A 24190-nucleotide genomic window follows, 5' to 3' on the forward strand; every position below is an offset into this window, starting at 1 on the left:
CTACAGGCACTGTAGCTCCTGTTGTGCTGGCCAAGGCTGGAGTCTTTGTGTTCCTGCCCTGCACCAAAGGCCATCCTCCACAGGCCTGGACTTTTATTTACATTTCAAATGCTATCCCCTTTCCGGTTTCCCCTCCAGAAATCCCCATCCCATCACCCCCTCCCCCTGCTTCTATGAGGGTGCTCCCCCCCACTACATTCCTCTACACTGGGGCATCCATCCTTCACAGGACCAAGGACCTCTCCCCACATTGATGCCAGACAAGGCCGTCCTCTGCTGCATTTGCTGCTGGAGCCATGGGTCCCTCCATGTGTACTCTTTGGTTGGTGGTTTAGTCCCTGGGAGTTCTGGGGGAGGGGGGGTCTGGTTGGCTAATATTGGGTTGGAAACCTCCTTAGCTACCTCAGTCCTTTCCCTTAACTCCTCCATTGAGGACCCTGTTTTCAGTTCAATGGTTGGCTGTGAACATTTGCCTCTATATTTGTCAGGCTCTGGCAGAGCCTCTCAGGAGACAGCTATATCAGGCTCCTGTCAGCAAGCACCTCTTGGCATCAGCAATAGTGTCTAGGTTTGGTGACTATATATGATTAAGATATAAAACTATTGCTTCTGTATGGAAAAATATCCCAGATTAATTGGACATTTCGTGGCAAGGAAAGAGACCTGTGGAGCAGCCTCCCAGCAAAGCACAGATTGGGCAGGCTTCAATGGTGAAAGTAAGTTTACATCTAATTTATCCTGTTGTATCCAGCTGAACAGGCAGGCTTGTGTCCTCCAAGAAAGTTCCTCCTGAACACTGTAGACATATAGAGAGTTCTGCAGGTAAAACAAACAAATGGACAAACAAAACCTACAACAGGTAGCACATTCTTCCACACATTTATTCAAAGATTATAACATTTACTCCCATTGTTTTCTTAATGGGCAATTCGACTCTGAGAAATGCAGTTTTGAAAGCCAGTAGAATAAGAATATAATGACAGGGTATGTGTTGAATACATTTAACAGCTTCTTTATAGGAAAATGGCAGTAAAGTCCAAAGCACAGAAAACAGCACTGCTTTTAGCCTATCCTAGAATAAGCAGATTGACAGTTCACAATAGACACTGACTTTCTATCACTGGTATTTGGTAGGGGTTGGAGCACCAACCAACCTCAGCCTTTTATAGAGAGAATATATATTTAAGCTTTGTCAGAGATGAGAGTTTGTTTAGTCTTTGACCCTCCAAGGACCAAGCTGAGTGAGGACTAGGAGATGTTGGGAGGCAACCACTAAATCTGGTTTGTGTGGTGAGACTAGCCACTGCCTCAGAGTTAGACATGTGAGCCCCTGTAACAAGATCAGCAGGAAAACTGCATAGCTTCCAGAGTCAACAAGGATTGGGAGAATGGAGAGAAGGCAAGCCGACCTCTGTGGAGTATGAGTAAGAAAATGCAATACTCATCTACTCACTGCAGATAGAGAACCCACAACAGACCAAAGTCCCAACCGAGTGAACCAGTGAGTTTTCTTGGGCTTACTTATAGTAATATGGGTTGGGTAAGGGGTTGTTATAGGAGCAAAAATGACTCAAAGACAAGCTGCACCAATAAAGGCTTACTCAGTTCTAGGCAGTTCTTCTAGTTTCTTCTTCTTCTAGGCAGCTGATCTTGGAGTCATCTTTGCATTGTTAATCCCACAGGATAAGAGTAATATGACTACCACAATATTTGAGCCAAATTTGAAGAAAGCTTTATTAAATACTGTTAAGAAGATGAACACTGGCCAGAACCACCCCCAGGATTCCCAGAGAATGCCACTGAATTACATTAGACAGAGACTTATAAAGGCAAAACCTACAAGTTTATATACTTTGTGCCTTCATCCAATCAGGGACAAGCATACATCCTGACATACTTCCTATCTACATACTTCCTACCTACATGTGATCCAGCATCCTGTGTTGTTGGGACAGCCAACCTTGTTTACTGAAGTGAAAACACATGGGCTGTTATTTTACATGAATGGCCCCAGTGTTCCAAGAAGTTACCTGTTTACAGAAAAGTGGAGCTTATGTGTTAGAAGCATTTTTGTTTTATAGATCTCTTAAGCACAGTAATTAAAACTTAACCTTACCCCTCACACAAACTGCAAGAGTCTTTGCAGCTCAGCTTCCTTCCACCTAAGGAGAACTTTCAGCTTTTATTGTTTACTCTGAAGTAGGCCTACAACAAGGAGGAGCTAGTGAATTTAGTCAGTTTCAGGAACTTCCTGAAGCTATTTTGAGTTGTTTACCTCCCTGCTTAAGAAGCATCCTACAGGAAGGAATGTTTCAATGACATACAGCAGGATGTAAAAGAACAGTACACCAGGCTTCTTATTAGTGCTCAGAGACAGGCTGATGACTAGCAGCCAAATGACAGTGTTACTTCTGAGCCATATCTGAATTTGTGTGAAGACCTCATTAGTGACTCAGGAATGTGACACAAATCTCAAGTAGCTTTCAGACAATATCTCAGAGAAAAGTCTCCTGAGAGCATTTCCCTCAGATGTTTTTGGAGCTGGCATTTTTAGCTCTCATGTTTAAGAGTGTATTTAATTGAAAAATGTGTACCTTTTAAATTAAATTTTGATACAGAGTATTCAAACTTTATCAGATTCTCCAGTGTTATACTATCTCAGTGTTGCTCCACTGCCCTGCCTTCATCGGGAAGACTTTTCTGCTTCTGCTATAGAAATCTCGCCCTTTGGCTGTTAATCTTTTTCACTAGTAGTATCACCAGGGGAAAAACAAAAACAAACAAAAATTAGGATCATCTTACTCTTATTTCAGAGAAACCAAATACAGAGCAAAGAGCAAATAGAAAATTAGAAGCCTGACTTTTCCTAAGTGGCCTCTTTCTTTTTATTACTTTACTGTTCTGAGTGGTTGAAAGTATAGGGTAAAAAGTTTGAACTTACTTCCAAGTTTGAAAGCCCACCAAAACCCACCAACTCCTGAGCTCAAAAACCTACCAATCCCAGAGCTAAAAGTCCCAATTCCTGGGCTTGCCCCAAATTTAGGATTTGAAATCCCATCAACCCTACCCTTCACCCTAGAAAACTCCTCCCCCAAGAAACCCTGTGTCCTGCTCAGTTCCCTCTGACCTCTTTCCTTAGCAGAGTACATCTCTTGTGTGAGATTCGTTGTGCAGTGTGAGTTTGTGGTGTTCCTTGGCTCCAGACTGCCAGAATACTTTTCTACTTAGAGCTGCAACACTTGGAAACCTTTCCCCTCAAAGCCTACACTAAACAGTATGCAGCAAGGAGTGCAGCATTTCTGGAGAGAAATTTACCTCTTTTGAGTGTGAATGTACCAAACGATACAAGGTTGTTTTGTTACCTCCAGGTGCCTATGAGACATCACAACATGAAATGCTTAAATGGGCAGACAGAATGCTCTCAGGTGTAGTGTAATCCAGCATTCAGCAGACCAAGACAGGAAGACTGTAACTCCAAGGCCAGCATTGGCTGCAGAATGAGAGACTATAGAAAGCAAACAAACAATAATAAAGAGATGCTAAACTATCCTGTCATTCAACACTGCAATCTTCAGAAGTTTGTCTGTATTTCCGTTGGTATAAGTGATGATGCAGGCCAGTCCCTGGGCGGAGTTACTGGGTATCAGACAGCCTGGGCTGTCTTGGAGCAGGGGATGAGGTGGGGAAGGGCAATTAAGAAAATGGTAGGAAGCTCAGGGCAGTCAGCAGGGTGGGGACTTGCGCTGATAAAGACTATCTGGATTGACTAGGTGCCCTTGCCCAAGGTTGTTGACCTTTGGGGGAGGTTAAGGGTGGTTTCTGGCAAATAGGACTGGGCCTTAGGAGATCTGCTTCTCTGGTAAACAGAAACCCTACCTTTAGGCTTTAGTCATCCATTTACCTGGCCAAAGTCCTTTTTAGGACAGTGTCACTCTTACTGCCATGGGGGAGGGGGAGTTTGCACTGGACAGTTAGCAAGAGTTGAAAAGGCTTCTGCACTTGCCCAGAGCCATTTATATCAAGGATGTTTTTAATGACAGGAATTTTCTGTACATCAAATGAAACACTGCTCAGAAAACACTTAGAAAATGTCAAAGAACTATACACATTAAGGCATCTTTTAGAATCTGCTTGGCTTTCATTAACTTCTTTTCCTCACACAGAAGAGGGTGGCTATGTGAGCATGCCGCCACCACCATTACAAAGAAGGAGCCAGGCTTTGAGAGTTTACCGACATTTCCCCCAAGGTGACACAACAATTGAGACTCAGTGGCATTCACACCCAATTATCTTCTAAGTAACCCCACTTGGGGCGGGGGGGGGGGGGGGGGGGGGGGGTGTCAGCACTGCCGTCTCCATAATGCCTCCCACATGATAGGTGATACTCCTTTTCTTCTCTAACTTTGCGCCTCCTATGGCCAGTGTGAATTTGAGAAACAAACTATGTTGTATTGATGTAAGCTTTCACTTGAGTCTCCTTAGACATTACTAACAACGGAAGCCAACGAACATCATTTAAATATCTAAAATGCAGTGCCAGGGCGTAGAAGTCGCCTCAGACCTGAAGCCCGATGTGAAATCTCAGCTCCGAGTTCCATGAGACTAGATTTTGTAGTTTATTTCGAGAGCAGAGGCCATTTGATCTTCGCCTTTTTTGATCTGTTCTGGTTATCAGTGTGACAATCTGCAGGCTCATTGGTAAATGGTTAGCTGCACTGCCAGTGGTTGGGGGATAAAGGCGAGCACTGAAGGCTGGGTGGCTCACAGGTATTTGCCATAATTACCTGTACAAGGCTGGCTTCCGGCCCTATCTACTCAAAGTACTGGCATCCCGTCCATATCTGGCTTCCTATGTACATTGAAAGTTTTCATTATATATGGTATAGCTGTATATAAAGTCACGTGTATTTTATGCAAGCCATTTAGGAATGGCTGATTTGTTTCTGTCTTTTGCTCTTGGGGAGGGGGCGTGGTTTGTCTGTCGAGTCAGTAGACTAGCTAGCAGCTTGGGATTTGATATATAGACCAGGACAGCCTTGAACACACACATCTGTGTAGAGATATTCTTGCCTGTGCCTCCCGAGTGCTCGGCATAAGTGTGTATATCTGTACATCCAGGATCCCGGCTATTTATAAATGAGTGGGTTTCTACATTTCAGGTGTCAGATTTGGTGATAATTCTGAATTATGACAGAGCTGTAGAAGCCTTTGCAAAGGGCGGAAACCTGACCCTCGGAGGGAATTTTACTGTGGCAGTTGGGCCCCTAGGCAGGTGAGTAAAATATTCTAAACTATAAAGGCAAAGAAGTCATAGTTTTTCACATTCAAAATGAATTAAGGTAAATTGAACAAATGACTAATAAATGTTTTAATAAGCACCAGAAGCTATGCTTCCTGTTGAATTGATGTAGCATTTTCTATAAGCTTAGTCAAGTTTGAGTAAGTGATAAAGTGTTCTGGAATAACGGGTTTTCTTAAAGTATTAGAATAGAATGTGAAACGGTTGAATCTCACTGAGCAGCATTTATAACACTGACCTGTTTTCCTTCTCTTGTAATGAGACAGTATTCTTGCATTTGTAGCCATGCTAGGGAGTTACGATTGCTCCTATTTATAGAAGTTAAGCAGTAAGCCATCTGAAATGCTGTGCATCAGAAGAATCCGTATCAGCACCTCTGAACCAGTCCTCTGGTTGAGAGGACTAGCTCCCAGATCTTTCTCTCCAGTGTTATGCCACCAGACCATCAGCCCTTCCACAGCACTTTCATGTGATGTCTTCCCACAGCTGCCTTCTCTGTCAAGCCACATTAAAACTCTAGCTCAGCCAAAGAAAGCCACGGCTTAGGAAGACAGGTCTTAAGGCCAAGGGCCAGTGATGAGTAGTCATTTTGGTTCTGACATCTTTTGTAGGAACCTGGAAGGCAACGTGTCCCTGAGGAGCTCTGCAGCCGTCTTCACGTACTGCAAATCCCGGGGCCTCTTTGCTGGTATTTCCCTAGAAGGAAGCTGTCTGATTGAAAGGAAAGAAACTAATCGGAAGTAAGTTTATACAGAGTGACTTTGATTGATGGTTTTTTTTTTTAAGTGCATGATGAGAAGATAATACTTCAAAAGTTGTCATGGTTCAAGAGTTTGTAAGTACATTTATTATCATTTAACTACAACAAGGTCTATATGTAAAATGTTTAAGATAAAATTAGTGTGGCTTGGCGCTGGGAGAGCGGTGAAGAGCACGTGTTGCTCTTACAGAGGACCTAGGTTTGTTTCCCAACACCCACATGGTGGCTTACAACTGCCAGCCAGACAAGCATGCCGTCTGCATAAATATACCCAGGCCAAACACAATATAATAAAAAATAATTAAAATTTTTGAAAAGTAGTATATGCTTATGAAAGTAAAACTTAGACAAAATAAACAAAGCATGTTACATTTTTCAACTACCTCCTCTTTCTCCTCAGTCTTCTTTTGCCAAATAAGATTACACTCATGGCATATTCAATTGCAGGTGCATTGTTTTTCTGCTTGGGCTTATAGTAAGTACAACCATAAGTTGTTGGCCACACATTGTTTACTTGGTAACAATGTGACATCTCATGCCTCATAGTGAGCACAGCAAATAATCCTGTGGGTCAGTCAGAAGTACCTCACTAGGAAATATTTCTTATCAGCACACACTGGATTGTCTTCTATACCAAATAGAGACCGATTTTGATTCAAAACACAAGTTGATTTTTAAAATATTTGTTGCTATTCCAGAGCTTCTTTAATCTTGTGTCTGGTCAGTTTTTCCTCAAACTACAGTTTTTCCTTGTAGTCTTAGAGATCAAACTCAGCAGACTACAGAGTCACAATCCCAAGGGTACCAGTCTGAATGACAGAGGACCCTGCCAATATGAACAGACATTCCACTGTGTTTGGAATAAATGCCCCAACCAACCAGGCTCACGGCAATTTTCCCAAGGGTACAACAATACCATACTGCTACCTTGCTATAAACCAGAACTAGTCTGGATGAGGGAAATGAAGGTTTGCAAATGAAAGCCTTCATCTTATAGAAGAGTGATGTGTCTGTCCACTTCTGGTTTCATGAAGTTGAGAATGGCTTTAGAAACCCCTACCTCTAGCAGTCTTCTTCCTAAAGCTCAGCTAAATCCTAGATAAACTACAATAAATAATCCCTTAATTAACTACAAATCCTCCAGCTAAAATAAACATTTTAAAGAAATCACGGGCTGGGGATTTAGCTCAGTGGTAGAGCGCTTACCTAGGAAGCACAAGGCCCTGGGTTCGGTCCCCAGCTCTGAAAAAAAAAGAACCAAAAAAAAAAAAAAAAAAAAAAAAGAAATCACAAAGCTATGTATAGGATTTCTTTTATAGAAGCATAAAGATAAAGCTTATGAAATATGTGTACCTTATTTGCTTATGTATTTGTATATAATTTGTGTTTGTGTGTGTATATGTGATAAGATTTTTATATGAAAGAAAAGTACATATCAATATTTATGTTTATTAACTTAGAAGGTGAGCGTGGGGTGGGTCTAAGAATGAGACATGGGGTAAGACTTGTGGTAGACGATGTATTTCCTGAGAATATTTACGCTTGCATGTGAACATGCTAATTTACCTCCAAAGCAGCTCTGGATGCTACAAAAATGCTCTTCATGTTGTACTTGCTAGATTTTACTGTCAGGACATCCGCGCTTATGACATCTTATTTGGGGATGTCCCACAGCCTGCTCAAGCAGAAGACCTGTATGAAATCCTTAATTCCTTCACTGAAAAGTATGAAACTGAAGGGCAGCGCATCAATCTGAAGAAAGTGGCTCGGGAGCAGAGGAAGGTGCTGCGGCTGGGCTCCTTGCTTCTCTCAGTGAGCCAGCAGTCCTGTCTTACCACATTCTGTCTCTGCTAGGAGTTCCCAGTGATATGCTGGACTTCCTTTATGATTCACTTATGTAAAGGCTTCAGGCATGTCCTCAAGTGCTGACATCGTAGAGATTTTAAGAAAAGACTGTCTCCTAAAACTGTATGTCTCTTAGGATGAAATCTGGTAATGTCAGAGGACCAGTTCTAGCTGTGACTTTCTTTGGCCCCTCCTTTGTGCCTGTTGGACAGAGTGAAATTGAAGTGTAGAGTTTAAGTTACCACCGCCTTTCTCTGCTGACTATTCCTGTGACTATATCACTGGACCTACAGTCCCTATAGACCTCATGCAGTTGCCAGTGGGGAGCAGCTCGAGTGCCAGAGTGTACTAGACCACATTCAGACACACACACACACACACACACACACACACACACGTCAGAGGGGAGCGGTTCAAGTGCCAGAGTGTACTGGTTCAGCCCATGTTAGAGTGTCACATCCAGCTCTGTCCCATACACATGAGTTTCTGGGAATTTCTGAGTTTAATGAATACAAAGACAGAAACCCGATAAATAGGCAGGTTGGAGGCAAAATCATCCTATTCTTATAAGAGTAGATTTTTGAATTTTGTGTGTTTATTCTTGTGCCTCCCAGGCCAAAGAACTACCTCCAAAACCATCATCAAGGCCACAGCCATCACGCCCACCTGTGCAGCTGAATGCCGGCTCCCAGAGTAAGTGCTTCTGTTGTAGTTTAAATATAACAGTATTCAAAGAAGTATTAAGTATTAAGAAAACAGGTAACCTTTGTTATATTTCTCTATCAAATAGAAGAACATTTAAGAGAAAAATGGAAGGTTCAGCATCTTCTAAGCCATGGCACAGGCTTTCATACACAAGTCTTCACTGTTGTAATTTGTGAAGACATCTCTCATTCATAAAGTATTTTCATAAATCTACAATAAGATTTATATTTCATTGTTATCATATGGGGCTTGAGAAGTTTCTCACCATTTAACAACACTCGGTGTTCCTGCAGAGGAACCTGCCTCTATTCCTAGCACCCACATGGCACCTCAAACACTTCTGTAATTCCATTTCCAGGAGACCAGACACCCTCTTCAAGTCTCTGTGGGCAGGGCACGTGTGTGGTTCACATATACACAGGCAAAACCTTCATATAGATAAAATAAAAATAGAAGAATCTTTAAAAATTCAATTTATTTTGCTGTATATTCTTAGAAGTACTACATAGTCTCCATGAAGCGAACCAGGTATAGCTAGGTATACAACTGAGGACCAGCCTCAGTTCTTCAGAGTTCTCTAGAGTGGGAGGATTAGATCAGCATGAACTCAAGACCTCAGGCAATGATGAAGGTGCAAGTTGACAGGCGACTCCCTGCTGTTCTGAAGCTGTGCTTGGAGACAGCTTGCAGTCTCTCTCTCTCTCTCTCTCTCTCTCTCTGTCTCTCTGTCTCTCCCCCTCCCCCTCCCCCTCTCCCTCCCCCTCCCCCTCCCCCTCTCCCTCCCCCTCCCCCTCCCCCTCTCCCTCTCCCTCTCCCCCTTTTTTTCTTTTCTGAGTTAACCTCAGTCTTTTATTGGTGACACACTTCTTATTACACAATAATACATAATCAAAACCCTTGTCGTTATTTTCCTCAAGCCCATTCATTAGCTTCCTGAAAAACCCCATCCCTATGCAACTATTTCACCGGAAAGCACACTGCACACACAAAGTCATGGTTCAGTGTGTGCAGAAGTGAGTTATATTTTACCTTTTAACTCTCAGAAAACCCTCCACATCACAGGTCATCTGGGCATAAACTCGTAGTTGCAGTGTTAGCATGAGAAGAGAAAGCTGCTAAACAGGACAGGGTAATGTCAGGATTTTTAGCTTGATTATGCTCTCCCAGATACCTATTTCCACAGTACTCTTCAAACTTTTTTATATGTAGTATTAATTCCTCTTGCAGCTTCCGCAGGGCTCCTTCACAGGCCCAAATTCCATCTCTTAGAACTTGTACCCTAGTTTCCTTAGGCAGAGAGTGTTGGGGCAAGGGGAAGGGGGAGTCACATCAGTATGTTCCAATCTCTCCCGGGAGGAATCGCTCCAGGAAGGTCAGTCTGCTAGTGCAGCAGATGCAGCTATTTCTTCCTCTGCCTTGCCCTTGTATTTTCAGTGGCCATTCCTGTTCTCAGTGACCCAGGTCTGGTGTTTCTTTTCCTTAGGGGTCTTCAATTCTCCTAACTACTAAAACTTCAGGTTTCTCAAAAGCATTTCCCACTTCAAGTATCTGCTGGTACAACTCTGTCATCATGGGTTGTTGCTAAGATTTCCCAGAGAACTGTTAAGGCAGTCAGCCTGCACATCCAGAACCCCTGGTCCCGTTATGCCTGGGTTGACTGCTTGAATGGCCAGAGTGGGGGCAGTTTACTGCTATGAACACCAGAGCCATTTCTTCTCTACTAATGCTCTCAATCCCTTTCCCAGAAAACTTTACCCCCTCCCAAAGTTGTATTTGAAGACGAATATGATATAAAAGCTAGCACAACAGGCAAGCATACAAGAAAGAGTGACTCCATTTGTATCCTAGAAAGCCAGAGAGATGTGTTATACAAGGTGACGGCTCTGCAGCCGAAACTATGTCATGCAGCTGCATTGGCAACTATGTCACACCTGACATAACTAGGTTTTAACTAGTATTTAACTCAGGTTTCATCTTGTCATCATACCTGTTTTATTTGTTTACATTTCAAATGCTGTCCTCCTTCTTGATCCCCCTGTAACAGCCCCCCACTGCATCCCCCATCCCCTTTGCCTCTAAGAGGGCACTCCCCCACTCATCCACCCACTCCCACCTCACTCCACTAGCATCCCCCTTCTCTAGGGTATCAGACCCCACAGGACCAAGCGCATCCCCTCCCACCGAGACCAGATAAGGCAGTCCTCTGCTACATATGTAGTGGGGGTTGTGGACCAGCTCATATAAGCTGTTTGGTTGGTGGCTTAGTCCCTGGGAGTCTGAAGGGTCTGGTTAGTTGATACTGTTTTCCTTCCTATGCAATCCCCTTCAGCTCCTTCAGTCTGTTCCCTAACTCTTCCATAGGGGTCCTTGTCTTAGTTAAGGTTTTACTGCTGTGAACAGACACCATGAACAAGACAAGCCTCATAAAGGACATAAAGGACAACATTTAATTGGGGTGGCTTAAAGGTCCAGAGGTTCGGTCTTTCATCATCAAGGTAGGAGCAGGGTAGCATCTAGGCAAAGCTGAGAGTTCTACATCTTCATCTGAAGGCTGCAAGTAGGAGACTGACTTCCAGGCAGCTAGGATGAAGGTCTTATAGCCCACACCCACAATGACACACCTACTCCAACAAGGGCACACCTACTGCAACAAGGCCACACCTACTGCAGCAAGGCTACACCTTCTAAAAGTGCCACTCCCTGGGCACCTTTTACAAACCATCACAGTCCTGGACTTCAATCCAATGGCTGGCTGTAGATATCTGTATATGTCTCAGTCAGGTGCTGGGAGCCTCAGAAGACACCCATGCCAGACTCCTGTCTGCCAGCACATCTTGGCATCAGCAATAGTGTCAGGGCTTAGTGTCTGTACATGGGATGGATCCCACTTTGGGGCGGTCTCTGAATGGCCTTTCCTTCAGTCTCTGCTCCATGAATTTCCTTTAGACAGGAACAATTCTGGGTCAAAAATTTTGAGATGGGTGGGTGGCCCCATCCTAAACCTGGGGGCCATGTCTATCTCCTAGAGGTGGTCTCCTCAGGTTCCATATCTCCACTGTTAGGCATTTTGGCTAAGGTCATTCCCATTGGGTCCTGGGAGCCTCTCGCATTCCTGGAGTCCGGGATTCTCTAGTAGTTCCCCCTCTCTGTTCCCTGCCCACACTACTACATGTTTCTATTCATTCCCTGGCCCTCTGGACTTCTCTCCTGTCTCCCTCCATAATCCTGCCCCCGTTTTTCCCTTCTTCCTCCCCTCTCCTACCCAGGTTCCTCCCTCCTTCTGTCTGCCATGATTATTTTATTCCCCCTTCTAAATGAGATTGAAGTATCCCCACTTGAGCCTTCCTTTTCGTTAAGCTTAATGTGGTCTGTGAGTTATATCATAGATATTCTGAACTTTTTGGCTAATATCCACTTATCAGTGAGTGCATACCGTGTGTGTGTGTGTGTGTGTGTGTGTGTGTGTGTGTGTGTGTGTGTGTATTTGGGTTACCTCACTCAGGATATTTTCTAGTTCTATCCATTTGCCTGCAAAATTCATGATGTCCTTGTTTTTAATAGCTTAGTACTTCTCCATTGTGTAAATGTACCCCACTTTCTATATCCATTCTTTGGTTGAGGGACATCTGGGTTGTTTCAAGCTTCTGACCGCTATGAGCATAGTGGAGCACATGGGCTTCTGATATGATGGGGTATCTTTAGGAGGTATACCTGGGTCCTCAGGTAGAACTATGTCCAATTTTCTGAGGAATCGCCAGATTGATTTCCAGAGTGGTTGTACCAGTTTGCAATCCCACCAGCAATGGAGGAGTGTTCCTCTTTCTCCACATCCTAGCCAGAATATGCTGTCACCTGAGTTTTTTGTCTTAGCCATTCTGATTGGAGTGAGGTGAAATCACAGGGTCACTTTTAATTATATTCCCCTAGTGACTAAGGATGTTGAACATTTCTTTAGGTGCTTCTTGGCCATTCAAGATTCCTCAGTCGAGAATTCTCTGTTTAGCTCTGTAGCCTATTTTTTAATTGGGTTATTTGGTTTTCTGGAGTCTAACTTCTTGAGTTCTTTGTATATTTTGGATATTAGCCCTCTATCAGATGTAGGATTGGTAAAGGTCTTTTCCCAATCTGTTGGTGCTGTTTCTTGCTATTGACAGTGTCCTTTGCCTTACAGAAGCTTTTCAGTTTCATGAGGTAAAGTTTCAAATGGTAATTTGTCAATTGTTGATCTTAGAGCCTGAGCCATTGGTGTTCTGTTTAGGAAATTGTCCCCTGTACAGATGTGTTTGAGGCTATTTCCTACTTTCTCTTCCATTAGTGTCAGTATCTGGTTTTATGTGGAGGTCCTTGATCTACTTGTACTTGAGTTTTGTACAAAGAGGTAAATATGGATCAATTTGCATTCTTCTCAATGCAGACCACCAGTTAGACCAGCCCCATTTGTAGAAAATGCTTTTCTTTTTCCACTGTATAGTTTTGGCCTCTTTGTCAAAGATCAAGTGTGCATAGGTATATGGGTTTATTAATGGGTCTATTCCATTGATCAACCTGTCTGTCTGTGTTCCAATACCATTTGGTTTTTTATCACTATTGTTCTGTAGTACAGCTTGAGGTCAGGAATGGCGTTTCCTCCAGAAGTTCTTTTATTGTTGAGAATATTTTCACTATCCTGGGCTTTTTGTTATTCCTTATTTATTCAATATAGTACTCAAAGTTCTTGCTAGAGCAATTAGACAACAAAAGAAGTCAAAGGGATACAAATTGAAAGGAAGAAGTCATTGTATCACTATTTGCAGATGATATGATAGTATACATATGCCACCCAAAAAATTCTACCGGAGAACTCCTACAGCTGATAAACAACTTCAGCAAAGTGGCTGGATATAAAATTAACTCAAAACAAATCAATAGCCTTCCTCTATACAAAGGATAAATGGGCTAAGAAAGAAACAACACCCTATAGTCACTATAAAATATCTTATCATGACTCTAACTAATCAAGTGAGAGATCTGTATGACAAGAACTTCAAGTCCCTAAGGAAAAAAATCTAAGATTTCAGAAGATGGCAAGATCTTCCATGCTCATGGATCAGCATAGTAAAAATGGCCATCTTACCAAAAACAATCTACAGGTGCAGTGCAATCCCCATCAAAATCCCAACTCAGTTCTTCACACAGATAGAAAGAACAATTCTCAAATCCAGGCTTTCATACATGAGTACTGTCTTTACATCATTTACACCCCCTTCTCTCTCTCCTCTAATTCCTCCAGTTTTCCCAATTTCTTTTCATTCTTTTTTTTTTTTTTTGTTCTTTTTTTCGGAGCTGGGGACCGAACCCAGGGCCTTGCGCTTCCTAGGCAAGCGCTCTACCACTGAGCTAAATCCCCAACCCCTCCCAATTTCTTTTCAAATTCATAACCTCTTCCTCTTTATTTTTATCAAAGATATATATATGTGTGTGTATGTATGCATATATATGCATAATCTTTGCATCCCGTCCCTTCTTTCCTGTTGTGTATATATAGAATCTTTCCATCCCTTCTTCCATGATGTTCCCAGTGCCTTGTTTGCAGGGCACTAGGATTGTATTGTATTGTATTGTATTGTTGTATCAATTGTATTGTATTGTATTGTATTGTTGTATTGTATTGTATTATTGTATTGTTGTATTGTATTGTATCGTATAGTATAGTATAGTATAGTATAGTATTGTATTGTATTGTATTGTATTGTATTGTATTGTAGATATGTCACCTAGGATTAAGTCCCCCACAGTCAGTCATTGTCTATATTCTGACAAGTAGTGACTACCTCTATAATGATTTCCATCTGCTACAAAAAGCAGCTTTGATGACTAACTATATTTACCCCTGGACATAAAGATAAGTACTTATGATGCAGTTAAAAATTATACTGGTTTAGAAAAGTAGAAACAGTAGGTTCTTCTGTAAGGTCTGTGACCTCTCTAGCTATGGGTACTCAACTGGGTTTCCAGTACCAGGCATGAATTCCCTGCTATTGGGCAAGGCTTGTCCAATCAGATGGCTGTTGGTTGCCACTGGCTGTAAGAGCCACTGTTGCACCACTGGGGACTCTTACCAGGGTGATCATTGTTTTAGTGCGTAGACCTTACATTTAGGCAGGGCTTGCTTTCCTCCCTAGACAACTTTCCTCCCTTGGTAGCTTACCTTCAGTATTGCAGGGGTATTCCTCAGGGAGGAGGCTATTAGGTTTACTCCGGCTCCATTCCTCCAAGCCCTGTGTCCAAAGTGTAGAGTCTTCAGCAGTAGTGTCTTACTTTTAAGTTCTATCTCCACACTGACTTGCACAGTGGCTGTACCAGTTTGCAGTTCCCAACAGAGAGCAAGCGTCCCTTCTCCACATCCCCTCTAGCAGTTGCTGGTACTTTTCTTGATCTTAGCCATTAGTCCTGGGGTTAGATGAAATATCAAATTAGTTTTGTGTTTTCCTAATTAAGAATGTGGAAGGCCTAAAGATGTTTCTTGACCATTATTTTTATTTCTTCTTTTAAGAAATTTTTATTCTGATCCTTAGCCCATTTTTTTAATTAACTTGAGTATTTCTTGTATACATTTCGAGTGTTATTCCCTTTCCCAGTTTCCGGGCAAACATCCCCCTTCCCCCTCCCCTTCTTTATGGGTGCTCCCCTCCCCACCCTCCCCCCATTGCCGCCCTCCCCCCAACAATCTAGTTCACTGGGGGTTCAGTCTTAGCAGGACCCAGGGCTTCCCCTTCCACTGGTGCTCTTACTAGGATATTCATTGCTACCTATGAGGTTAGAGTCCAGGGTCAGTCCATGTATAGTCTTTAGGTAGTGGCTTAGTCCCTGGAAGCTTTGGTTGCTTGGCATTGTTGTACATATGGGGTCTCAAGTCCCTTCAAGCTCTTCTAGTTCTTTCTCTGATTCCTTCAACGGGGGTCCTATTCTCAGTTCAGTGGTTTGCTGCTAGCATTCGCCTCTGTGTTTGCTGTATTCTGGCTGTGTCTCTCAGGAGCGATCTACATCCGGCTCCTGTCGGCCTGCACTTCTTTTGCTTCATCCATCTTGTCTAATTGGTTGGCTGTATATGTATGGGCCACATGTGGGGCAGGCTCTGAATGGGTGTTCCTTCTGTCTCTGTTTTAATCTTTGCCTCTCTATTCCCTGCCAAGGGTATTCTTGTTCCCCTTTTAAAGAAGGAGTGAAGCATTCACATTTTGATCATCTGTCTTGACTTTCATTTGTTCTAGGCATCTAGGGTAATTCAAGCATTTGGGCTAATAGCCACTTATCAGTGAGTGCATACCATGTGTGTTTTTCTGTGATTGGGTTACCTCACTCAGGATGATATTTTCCAGTTCCAACCATTTGCCTATGAATTTCATAAAGTCATTGTTTTTGATAGCTGAGTAATATTCCATTGTGTAGATGTACCACATTTTCTGTATCCATTCCTCTGTTGAAGGGCATCTGGGTTCTTTCCAGCTTCTGGCTATTATAAATAAGGCTGTGATGAACATAGTGGAGCACGTGTCTTTTTTATATGTTGGGGCATCTTTTGGGTATATGCCCAAGAGAGGTATAACTGGATCCTCAGGCAGTTCAATGTCCAATTTTCTGAGGAACCTCCAGACTGATTTCCAGAATGGTTGTACCAGTCTGCAATCCCACCAACAATGGAGGAGTGTTCCTCTTTCTCCACATCCTCGCCAGCATCTGCTGTCACCTGAGTTTTTGATCTTAGCCATTCTCACTGGTGTGAGGTGAAATCTCAGGGTTGTTTTGATTTGCATTTCCCTTATGACTAAAGATGTTGAACATTTCTTTAGGTGTTTCTCAGCCATTCTGCATCCCTCAGTTGTGAATTCTTTGTTTAGCTCTGAACCCCATTTTTTAATAGGGTTATTTGTCTCCCTGTGGTCTAACTTCTTGAGTTCTTTGTATATTTTGGATATAAGGCCTCTATCTGTTGTAGGATTGGTAAAGATCTTTTCCCAATCTGTTGGCTGCCGTTTTGTCCTAACCACAGTGTCCTTTGCCTTACAGAAGCTTTGCAGTTTTATGAGATCCCATTTGTCGATTCTTGATCTTAGCACGTAAGCCATTGGTGTTTTGTTCAGGAAATTTTTTCCAGTGCCCATGTGTTCCAGATGCTTTCCTAGTTTTTCTTCTATTAGGTTGAGTGTATCTGGTTTGATGTGGAGGTCCTTGATCCACTTGGACTTAAGCTTTGTACAGGGTGATATGCATGGATCGATCTGCATTCTTCTACATGTTGACCTCCAGTTGAACCAGCACCATTTGCTGAAAATGCTATCTTTTTTCCATTGGATGGTTTTGGCTCCTTTGTCAAAAATCAAGTGCCCATAGGTGTGTGGGTTCATTTCTGGGTCTTCAATTCTGTTCCATTGGTCTATCTGTCTGTCTCTGTACCAATACCACACAGTTTTTATCACTATTGCTCTGTAATACTGCTTGAGTTCAGGGATAGTGATTCCCCCTGAAGTCTTTTTATTGTTAAGGATAGTTTTAGCTATCCTGGGTTTTTTGTTATTCCAGATGAATTTGCAAATTGTTCGGTCTAGCTCTTTGAAGAATTGGATTGGTATTTTGATGGGGATTGCATTGAATCTGTAGATCGCTTTTGGTAAAATGGCCATTTTTACTATATTAATCCTGCTAATCCATGAGCATGAGAGATCTTTCCATCTTCTGAGGTCTTCTTCAATTTCTTTCTTCAGAGTCTTGAAGTTCTTATTGTACAAATCTTTTACTTGCTTGGTTAAAGTCACACCGAGGTACTTTATATTATTTGGGTCTATTATGAAGGGTGTCGTTTCCCTAATTTCTTTCTCGGCTTGTTTCTCTTTTGTATAGAGGAAGGCAACTGATGTATTTGAGTTAATTTTATACCCAGCCACTTTGCTGAAGTTGTTTATCAGCTTTAGTAGTTCTCTGGTGGAACTTTTGGGATCACTTAAATATACTATCATGTCATCTGCAAATAGTGATATTTTGACTTCTTCTTTTCCGATCTGTATCCCCTTGACCTCCTTTTGTTGTCTGATTGCTCTGGCTAGAACTTCAAGAACTATATTGAATAAGTAGGGAGAGAGTGGGCAGCCTTGTCTAGTCCCTGATTTTAGTGGGATTGCTTCAAGTTTCTCTCCATTTAGTTTAATGTTAGCAACTGGTTTGCTGTATATGGCTTTTACTATGTTTAGGCATGGGCCTTGAATTCCTATTCTTTCCAGGACTTTTATCATGAAGGGGTGTTGAATTTTGTCAAATGCTTTCTCAGCATCTAATGAAATGATCATGTGGTTTTGATTGAGTAGTTTGTTATCTTTATTTTTTTTTTAGTCAATTGTTTATTCTAGACATTGTCTGTAGGATGTTTAGCTAATATTCTCTCCACTCCTGATTGTTACTTTGTTGTACAGATACTCTTTTAGTTTCATGAAGATCAGAGTTATCAACTGATGACCTTAATTTCTGGGCAAACTGTAGTCCTAATCAAGACCTTCTTGCACAGACATCTCTTGTAGGCTCTGCCTGTGTTTTCTTCTAGCAGCTTCAGCTCTTCAAGTTTCACATTGAGATCTTTGATGCATTCAAAGTTCCTTTTTGTGCAGTGTGGTAGATATGATGTAGTCAATACTTCCAAATGTGGGCATCCAGTTTTTAACCACAATATTTGTTGAAGAAGCTGTCTTTTTTCTAGTGTGTATTTTTGGTATCTTTGTCAAAAATGAGTAGGCACAATCACATGCACATACAGTTAGGTCTTTATTCAGTTCAGTTGATTTACATGCCAGTTCTTGTTCTGGTACCATGCTGTGTTTATTTCTGCATCTCCCGACTATGGCTCGAAGTCTGGTATGGTTATTCCTTCAGTCTCTCTGATCAGGATTGCTTTGGCTCTCTAGGGTGTTTTTGGCTCTGTATGATGTAGGACATTTTCTAATTTCTATGAAGAATGTAATATGGATTTTGATTGCATTGAATCAAAAGTAATCTGCAAATTATTTGATAGGATGGTCATTTTTTTTCGGTATTAATTCTACCAGTCCGTGACCATGGAGGTCTTCCCAGCTTCTGACGTGTGCATCTATCTCTTTCTCTAGAGATCTAAAGCTCTCACTGTAGGAGGTCTTTTACTTTCCCCATTAGGTTTATTCCCAGATACTTTGGTTTATTTTAATTGTTTCATTAAAATCCCACCAGAAAACTTCTGGTTTTCTTATGTGTGTTCTTTCTTATGTGTGTTAGTGTCTTCTCTGCATGTATGTGTGTGTGTGAGACACATGTGGACAGTGCCCAGGGAGACCGGGAGAGGGTGTCAGACTCCTGGGAATGGAGTGAACAGGCAGTCGTGAGCTGCCATGTGCAAACTGGGAGTCAAACTCAGATCTTCTGGACTACCTGGCACCTTTAACCTCTCAACCATCTCTCCATCCTCTTTTCTTTCTTTCTTTCTTCTTTTTTTGGGGGAGGGGGTATAAGGGGTGGGCAATGAATTGAGTGGCGGGTTTCATAGTTGTTGGTTGGTTTTTATTTGGTTTTGCTTTCCCCACCCCACCCCCACCCCGAGGCTAATGTGAACAGGAGTGTTTCCATCTCTGTCAGGATGTTTGTGTCTAGTATCTAGAAAGGCCACTAATTTCCGTTAGGCAATTTTGTATCTTAACACTTCATTGGAAGTGTTGATTATTTCTAGAAGTTTTCTGGTGGGATTTCTTAATGTGTAATATCAAATCACCTTTAAGTAGGGGTAATTTGACTTATTTTTCTATTTGTATCCTTTTATTTTCCTTCTCTTGTTTTATTGCTCTAGCTAGGTTCCAAGTGCTATACTGAAAAGAAGTGGGGATAGTGGACAAACCTGGTTCAGTCCTATTTTAATGAGGTTGCTTCAAGTTTTCTGCATTTGGATGGTGTTGGCTATAGGTTGGTCATATATAACCTTGATTAGGTTCAGGTATGTACCATCCTCCTGCCCTACTATTTTTTAGGACTTTTGTTATGAAGGCATGTCATTTTTTGTCAAGTTCTTATGTTTGAGATGGTCATGTGATTTTTGTCTTTAAGTTCATTTATATGATTTATTACATTTATTGACTTAAATATTCTGAGCTATCCTGCATCTCAGGGGTAAGGCCAACTTGATTGTGCTGGATGACATTTTTATATATAATCCTGTATTTTTTTTTTGCTTTGTTTAGTATTTTTGTGTCTGCGTTCATCAGGAATATTGGCCTGTCAACTTCTTTTGTGTTCTGTCTTTATTTAGTTTGGGAATTATAGTAGTATGTGCTTTGTAAATGGAATTTGAAAATGTTCCTTCTGTCTCTATTGTTTTGAATAATTTAAGAAATGTTAGTTGTAGATCTTCTTTGAAAATCTGGTAGACTTTTGTGGTGAATCCATCTGTCCTGGGCTTTTTTTGTTTGTTTGTTTGTTTGTTTGTTTGTTTTTTGTTTTTGTTTAATCCAGAAGACTTTTCATTACTGTTTTAATCTTTTTTGGTTATGTATTTGTTTAGGCTGTTTGCCTCTTCTTGGTTTAATTTAGATGGTTTGGATAAATCTAGAAATCTGTCCATTTGTAGATTTTTCTAACATAATTGAGTATGGATTTTTAAAGTATTTCCATATAAGCTGAATTGACATCTGTCGTAATATTTCCCTGTTCATTTCTGATTTGTTGATTTGGGTTATCACTTTCTTTTGAATAACTGGGTTTGTTAGTGGTATTTATCTTCTCAAAAACCAGCTCTTAGATGTATTGATTCTTTGTATTATTTTATTTGTTTCTATTTCATTAATTTATACTCTGGTTTTGGGTTTTTGTTTATTTGGTTTGTTGGTTGGTTTGGTTTGGCTTTCAATTTTCAAGACATAGTTTCTCTGTGTAGCCTTGGCACTACACTTTGTAGACTAGGCTAGCCTTCAACTCTAAGATCAGCCTCCCTCTGCCTGCCAAGTACTGGTTTAAAAGAATAGGCCCCTGCTGCCCGGCTTATGCTCTGGTTTTCAATATTTCGTGTCACCTATTGGATTTGAGTTAATTTATCTTGCTTTTCCAAATTCTTGAGTTGCATCATTACATCAGCTATTGTATTTTCCTGATACTTAATGTAGGAACTTAGAGCTATAAATTTCCCTTAGGACTGACTGCTTTTCTTTTTTATTATCTTTCAAATTAATTAAAATATAATCACATTACCCCTCTGCTTCATTTCTTCCTTGCCCTCCACTCCCTTTCAAATGTATAGGCTCTTAATCTTTTGTCATTGTTATATATGCAAATAAATATGGAAATGCAGCCTGCCAAGCTTAGTACCTGAGAAAGTTAGGTACTAAAATCACCTACTATTAATGAGTTAGAATTAATCTGTGTCTTTAATTCCAATTTTACTCTTTTTCTGAGATTGGATATTCCAGAGTTTCACACATACACACACACACACACAGACACACACACACACACAGACACACACACACACACACACACACACGGGTGGTAATATCTTCTGAATTAATCATGCCCATGACAAAAATGAAATGTTCTTCATTTTCTCTTCAGATTAATTCACTCAAAGTCTATTTTATCAAGTATTAGAATAGTGACCCCTCAAATTGTTTTCTAGTCCCATTTGTCTGGCATATCTTTTTCAGTCCTATTCCCTTAAGATAGTGCCCATCTTTGAAGGTAAGATGAGTTTCTTGTATACAACAGATAAATGGATTTTCTTTCTTAATCTGTTCAACTAGCCTGTGTCTTTTGATTAGGAAGTTGAAGTCATTAGTGTTTAAAGTTAGTGGTGAAAGGTGTATCTTGCTTGCTGTCATTTTGTTGTTGTTGGTTTTTTCCCTGTTTGTATTCTTAGTGATATTTTGTATCTCAATAATTTTAGCTTTATTTGTTTTCTTTCTGTAGTGTCTTGGCTACATTCATAACTCTCTTCAGTCCAAATTATTACTTCCAGTATTCTGTCAGGCTAATTTTGTGCACAGTAATTCTTTAAGTGTGTTTGTGTCATGGAATGTTTTTCCTTCTCCTTTTAGCTATGGTAGATAAATGCTGGGTATAGTAATCTAGGTTGGCATCCGTGGTCTACTGGAACCTGAAGTGTATTCCTCCAGTTTCTTCTGACTTTTAAAGTTTCCATTGAAAAATCTGTTGTTACTCTGATGGGTTTTCCTGTATATATGACTTTTGGTTTGTCTCTTGTATTCAGTGCCCTCTTTTCTGTATACTTAGTGTTCAGCTATAATATTCTGTGGGGCATTTCTTTTCTGACACCACCTACTTGGTGTTCCTTCTGCTGCTTATTATCTGTATGAGTACATCTCCCCTTAATTAGCAGCTTTCTTCTATGATCCTGTTGAGGATCTGGTATATGTCACTGACCTGGCATTCTCCTTCTTTTAGGCCTATAATTTAAAGAATAGGTCATTTGTGTGGTGTCCCAAAGTTTCTGCATACCCCTTCTCTATATTTTTTTTAATATCTCATATTCTTTGCTTGAGTGGTCCATTCACTTTATCGTCTCCTGCTTATATCTTCTACTGGACTCATTCTACTTGTAAGGCTTTCCCCTGCGCTTTCTAACTGTGTTGTTGAATTTTTCATTCCCATCTTTATTTCAGCTTTAGTTCTCCCCAGGATTTCTATCACATTACTGAATTTGATTTTCAATTTTTGAATTGTCTTTGTTTAATTTATTCATCTATTTGTGTTTTCTTGGATATTGTTCGGGTGTTTATTGCTATACTCCTTAACTTCCTTGAGCTATTTGTTCATATTTTCTTCATAGTCTTTGAATTCTTTGATGAAGTTTATGATTCTTCTTTCAAATTTCTATGTTCTAGAGTTCATCTAAGCAATTCAGAGACCATTTCTACGGGACTGGTGGGTTTATGGGCACAGATCATACTGTATTGGCCCATTGTTATGTGAATTTTTTGCCCTGTGACTCTTCTGTCATCTGATGTCCCATCTAGCCTGCCCCAGGCTGGACTGGTGCAGGAACTGGAAGAGCTAAGCCTGCAATAAATGGTGTGGTAGAGCTTAAAACTGGGGAAATTGACCAAAGAAAGGTTGTGCAGGAGCTATGTGGCCAGAGGTAGGCCTGGGAATGGTGTTAGCAGGCAAAGAAGGGTCCATGTTCTAGTCAGGTTTGATCAGCTTGAAACAAATCTAGACATATCTGAGAAAGGAGAATATTAATTGGCCTGTGGCATGACTATGGGGGTATTTTCTCAGTTGATTATCAACAAGGTACAGCCCACCCCACTGTAGCCACCCACCCCTGACAGGTAGACGGACCTGGGAGGATAAGAAAAGCAATTGAATGTGAGCCTAAGAATAGACAAGTAAGCAGCTCTCCTCCATGGTTCCTGTCCATGCTTCTGTATGCTTCCGGGCTTTCCCTCAGGGAAGGACTGTGACCAACGGTGCATAAGCCAAATAAACCCTCTCCTTCCTAAGTCTGGTTATTGTTTATCACAAAAGTAGAAGCTGAACTAGTATAGTCTTATCACCACTTTCACGACACTTATTATTAGAATCGTGTTTTGCATGTATCTAGTCTATTAACATAGATTATATTAAATGTATACTACCGTATGTGATTTCATAGAATGGAGCACAAAGTTGGCTGTACCTGGGATCTTGCCCTTCAAGAACATTTGGTATAGGAAGAACACTATATGTTAAAGTGCAACCACTATTAGTGGAAGGAGGGCTGGAATAAGTAATAATGTTCTTCATGATGATAACGGGCTTTTCCCAGTCCCACTTTTATGTTCCAAATCCATTTTCTCACCCATATAGCTCTTGTACATTTCTCACCGTAAACATTACCATCTTCATTTCCCACCACAAAAGTTCCCCACCATGTTTACTTCCACCCAGATATGTTCCTCGCCATGTAATGCACCCCCTCAAATACATACCCACATGGTACCATCTATCACAGCCTCTCTCAGCTCACGCATGCCTCACCTGTTTGTGTTGGAACATCTTGATGTGTTTCTTGGGCAAGGATGACATATTTCCTTGTTAACAGGATCATGTTCATCCCCATATGTTAGTGAATTAAATCTCTTAATATATTTTCTGGTGTTTTACTCTTTAGTGAAAAGCTCTTCGTTTTATTGGTCAGTGTTTTCCCTATTGGGATATTTATTTTCTTGCTTAAATTATGAAAAAAAATTGTATTCTTGGGGCTTTGTCATTGGGTTTGGAATATTCTACATTTATTCTAGGTATACGTTCATTATTTTACCAAGCCCTGGCTGTCCTGGAACTCTCTCTGTAGGCTAGACTGCCCTTGAACTCACAGAGATCTGCCTGTCTCTGCCCTTTGGAGTCCTAAGATTAAAAGTGCATTCTTTCACTGCCCAGCAAAAAAATTAATTGTTATGTGAAATATATCCACTTTCTACTTTTTATAAATTCATTATTTTTTAAAACCATGACTAAAGAGGTCTTTCTACCTCCTATTGAAATATTGTATTAGATTCTTCAGAGATTCTTCTGATAATGTTAATGTCTGATTCAGGGATACTTAT

The 24190-nt window shown here is 41.0% G+C and overlaps 1 protein-coding gene across 3 annotated transcripts in view; it reads left to right on the top strand.

Moving 5' to 3' along the window:
• The window catches only part of Sh3yl1 (SH3 and SYLF domain containing 1), a 43702-nt gene that overhangs the window by 17140 nt on the left and 2372 nt on the right, over nucleotides 1-24190 (top strand). The window contains exons 5-8 of one of the 3 annotated variants that reach the window (XM_087553732.1): nucleotides 5160-5272; nucleotides 5911-6039; nucleotides 7679-7871; nucleotides 8519-8597. In XM_087553732.1, coding sequence (XP_087409858.1) covers nucleotides 5160-5272; nucleotides 5911-6039; nucleotides 7679-7871; nucleotides 8519-8597 — 514 coding nt within the window. 3 annotated transcript variants of the gene reach the window in all.

The sequence above is a fragment of the Rattus norvegicus genome, chromosome 6, assembly GCF_021556685.1.
Source record: "Rattus norvegicus strain SHRSP/BbbUtx chromosome 6, alternate assembly SHRSP_T2T, whole genome shotgun sequence".
Classification (NCBI taxonomy): domain Eukaryota; kingdom Metazoa; phylum Chordata; class Mammalia; order Rodentia; family Muridae; genus Rattus; species Rattus norvegicus.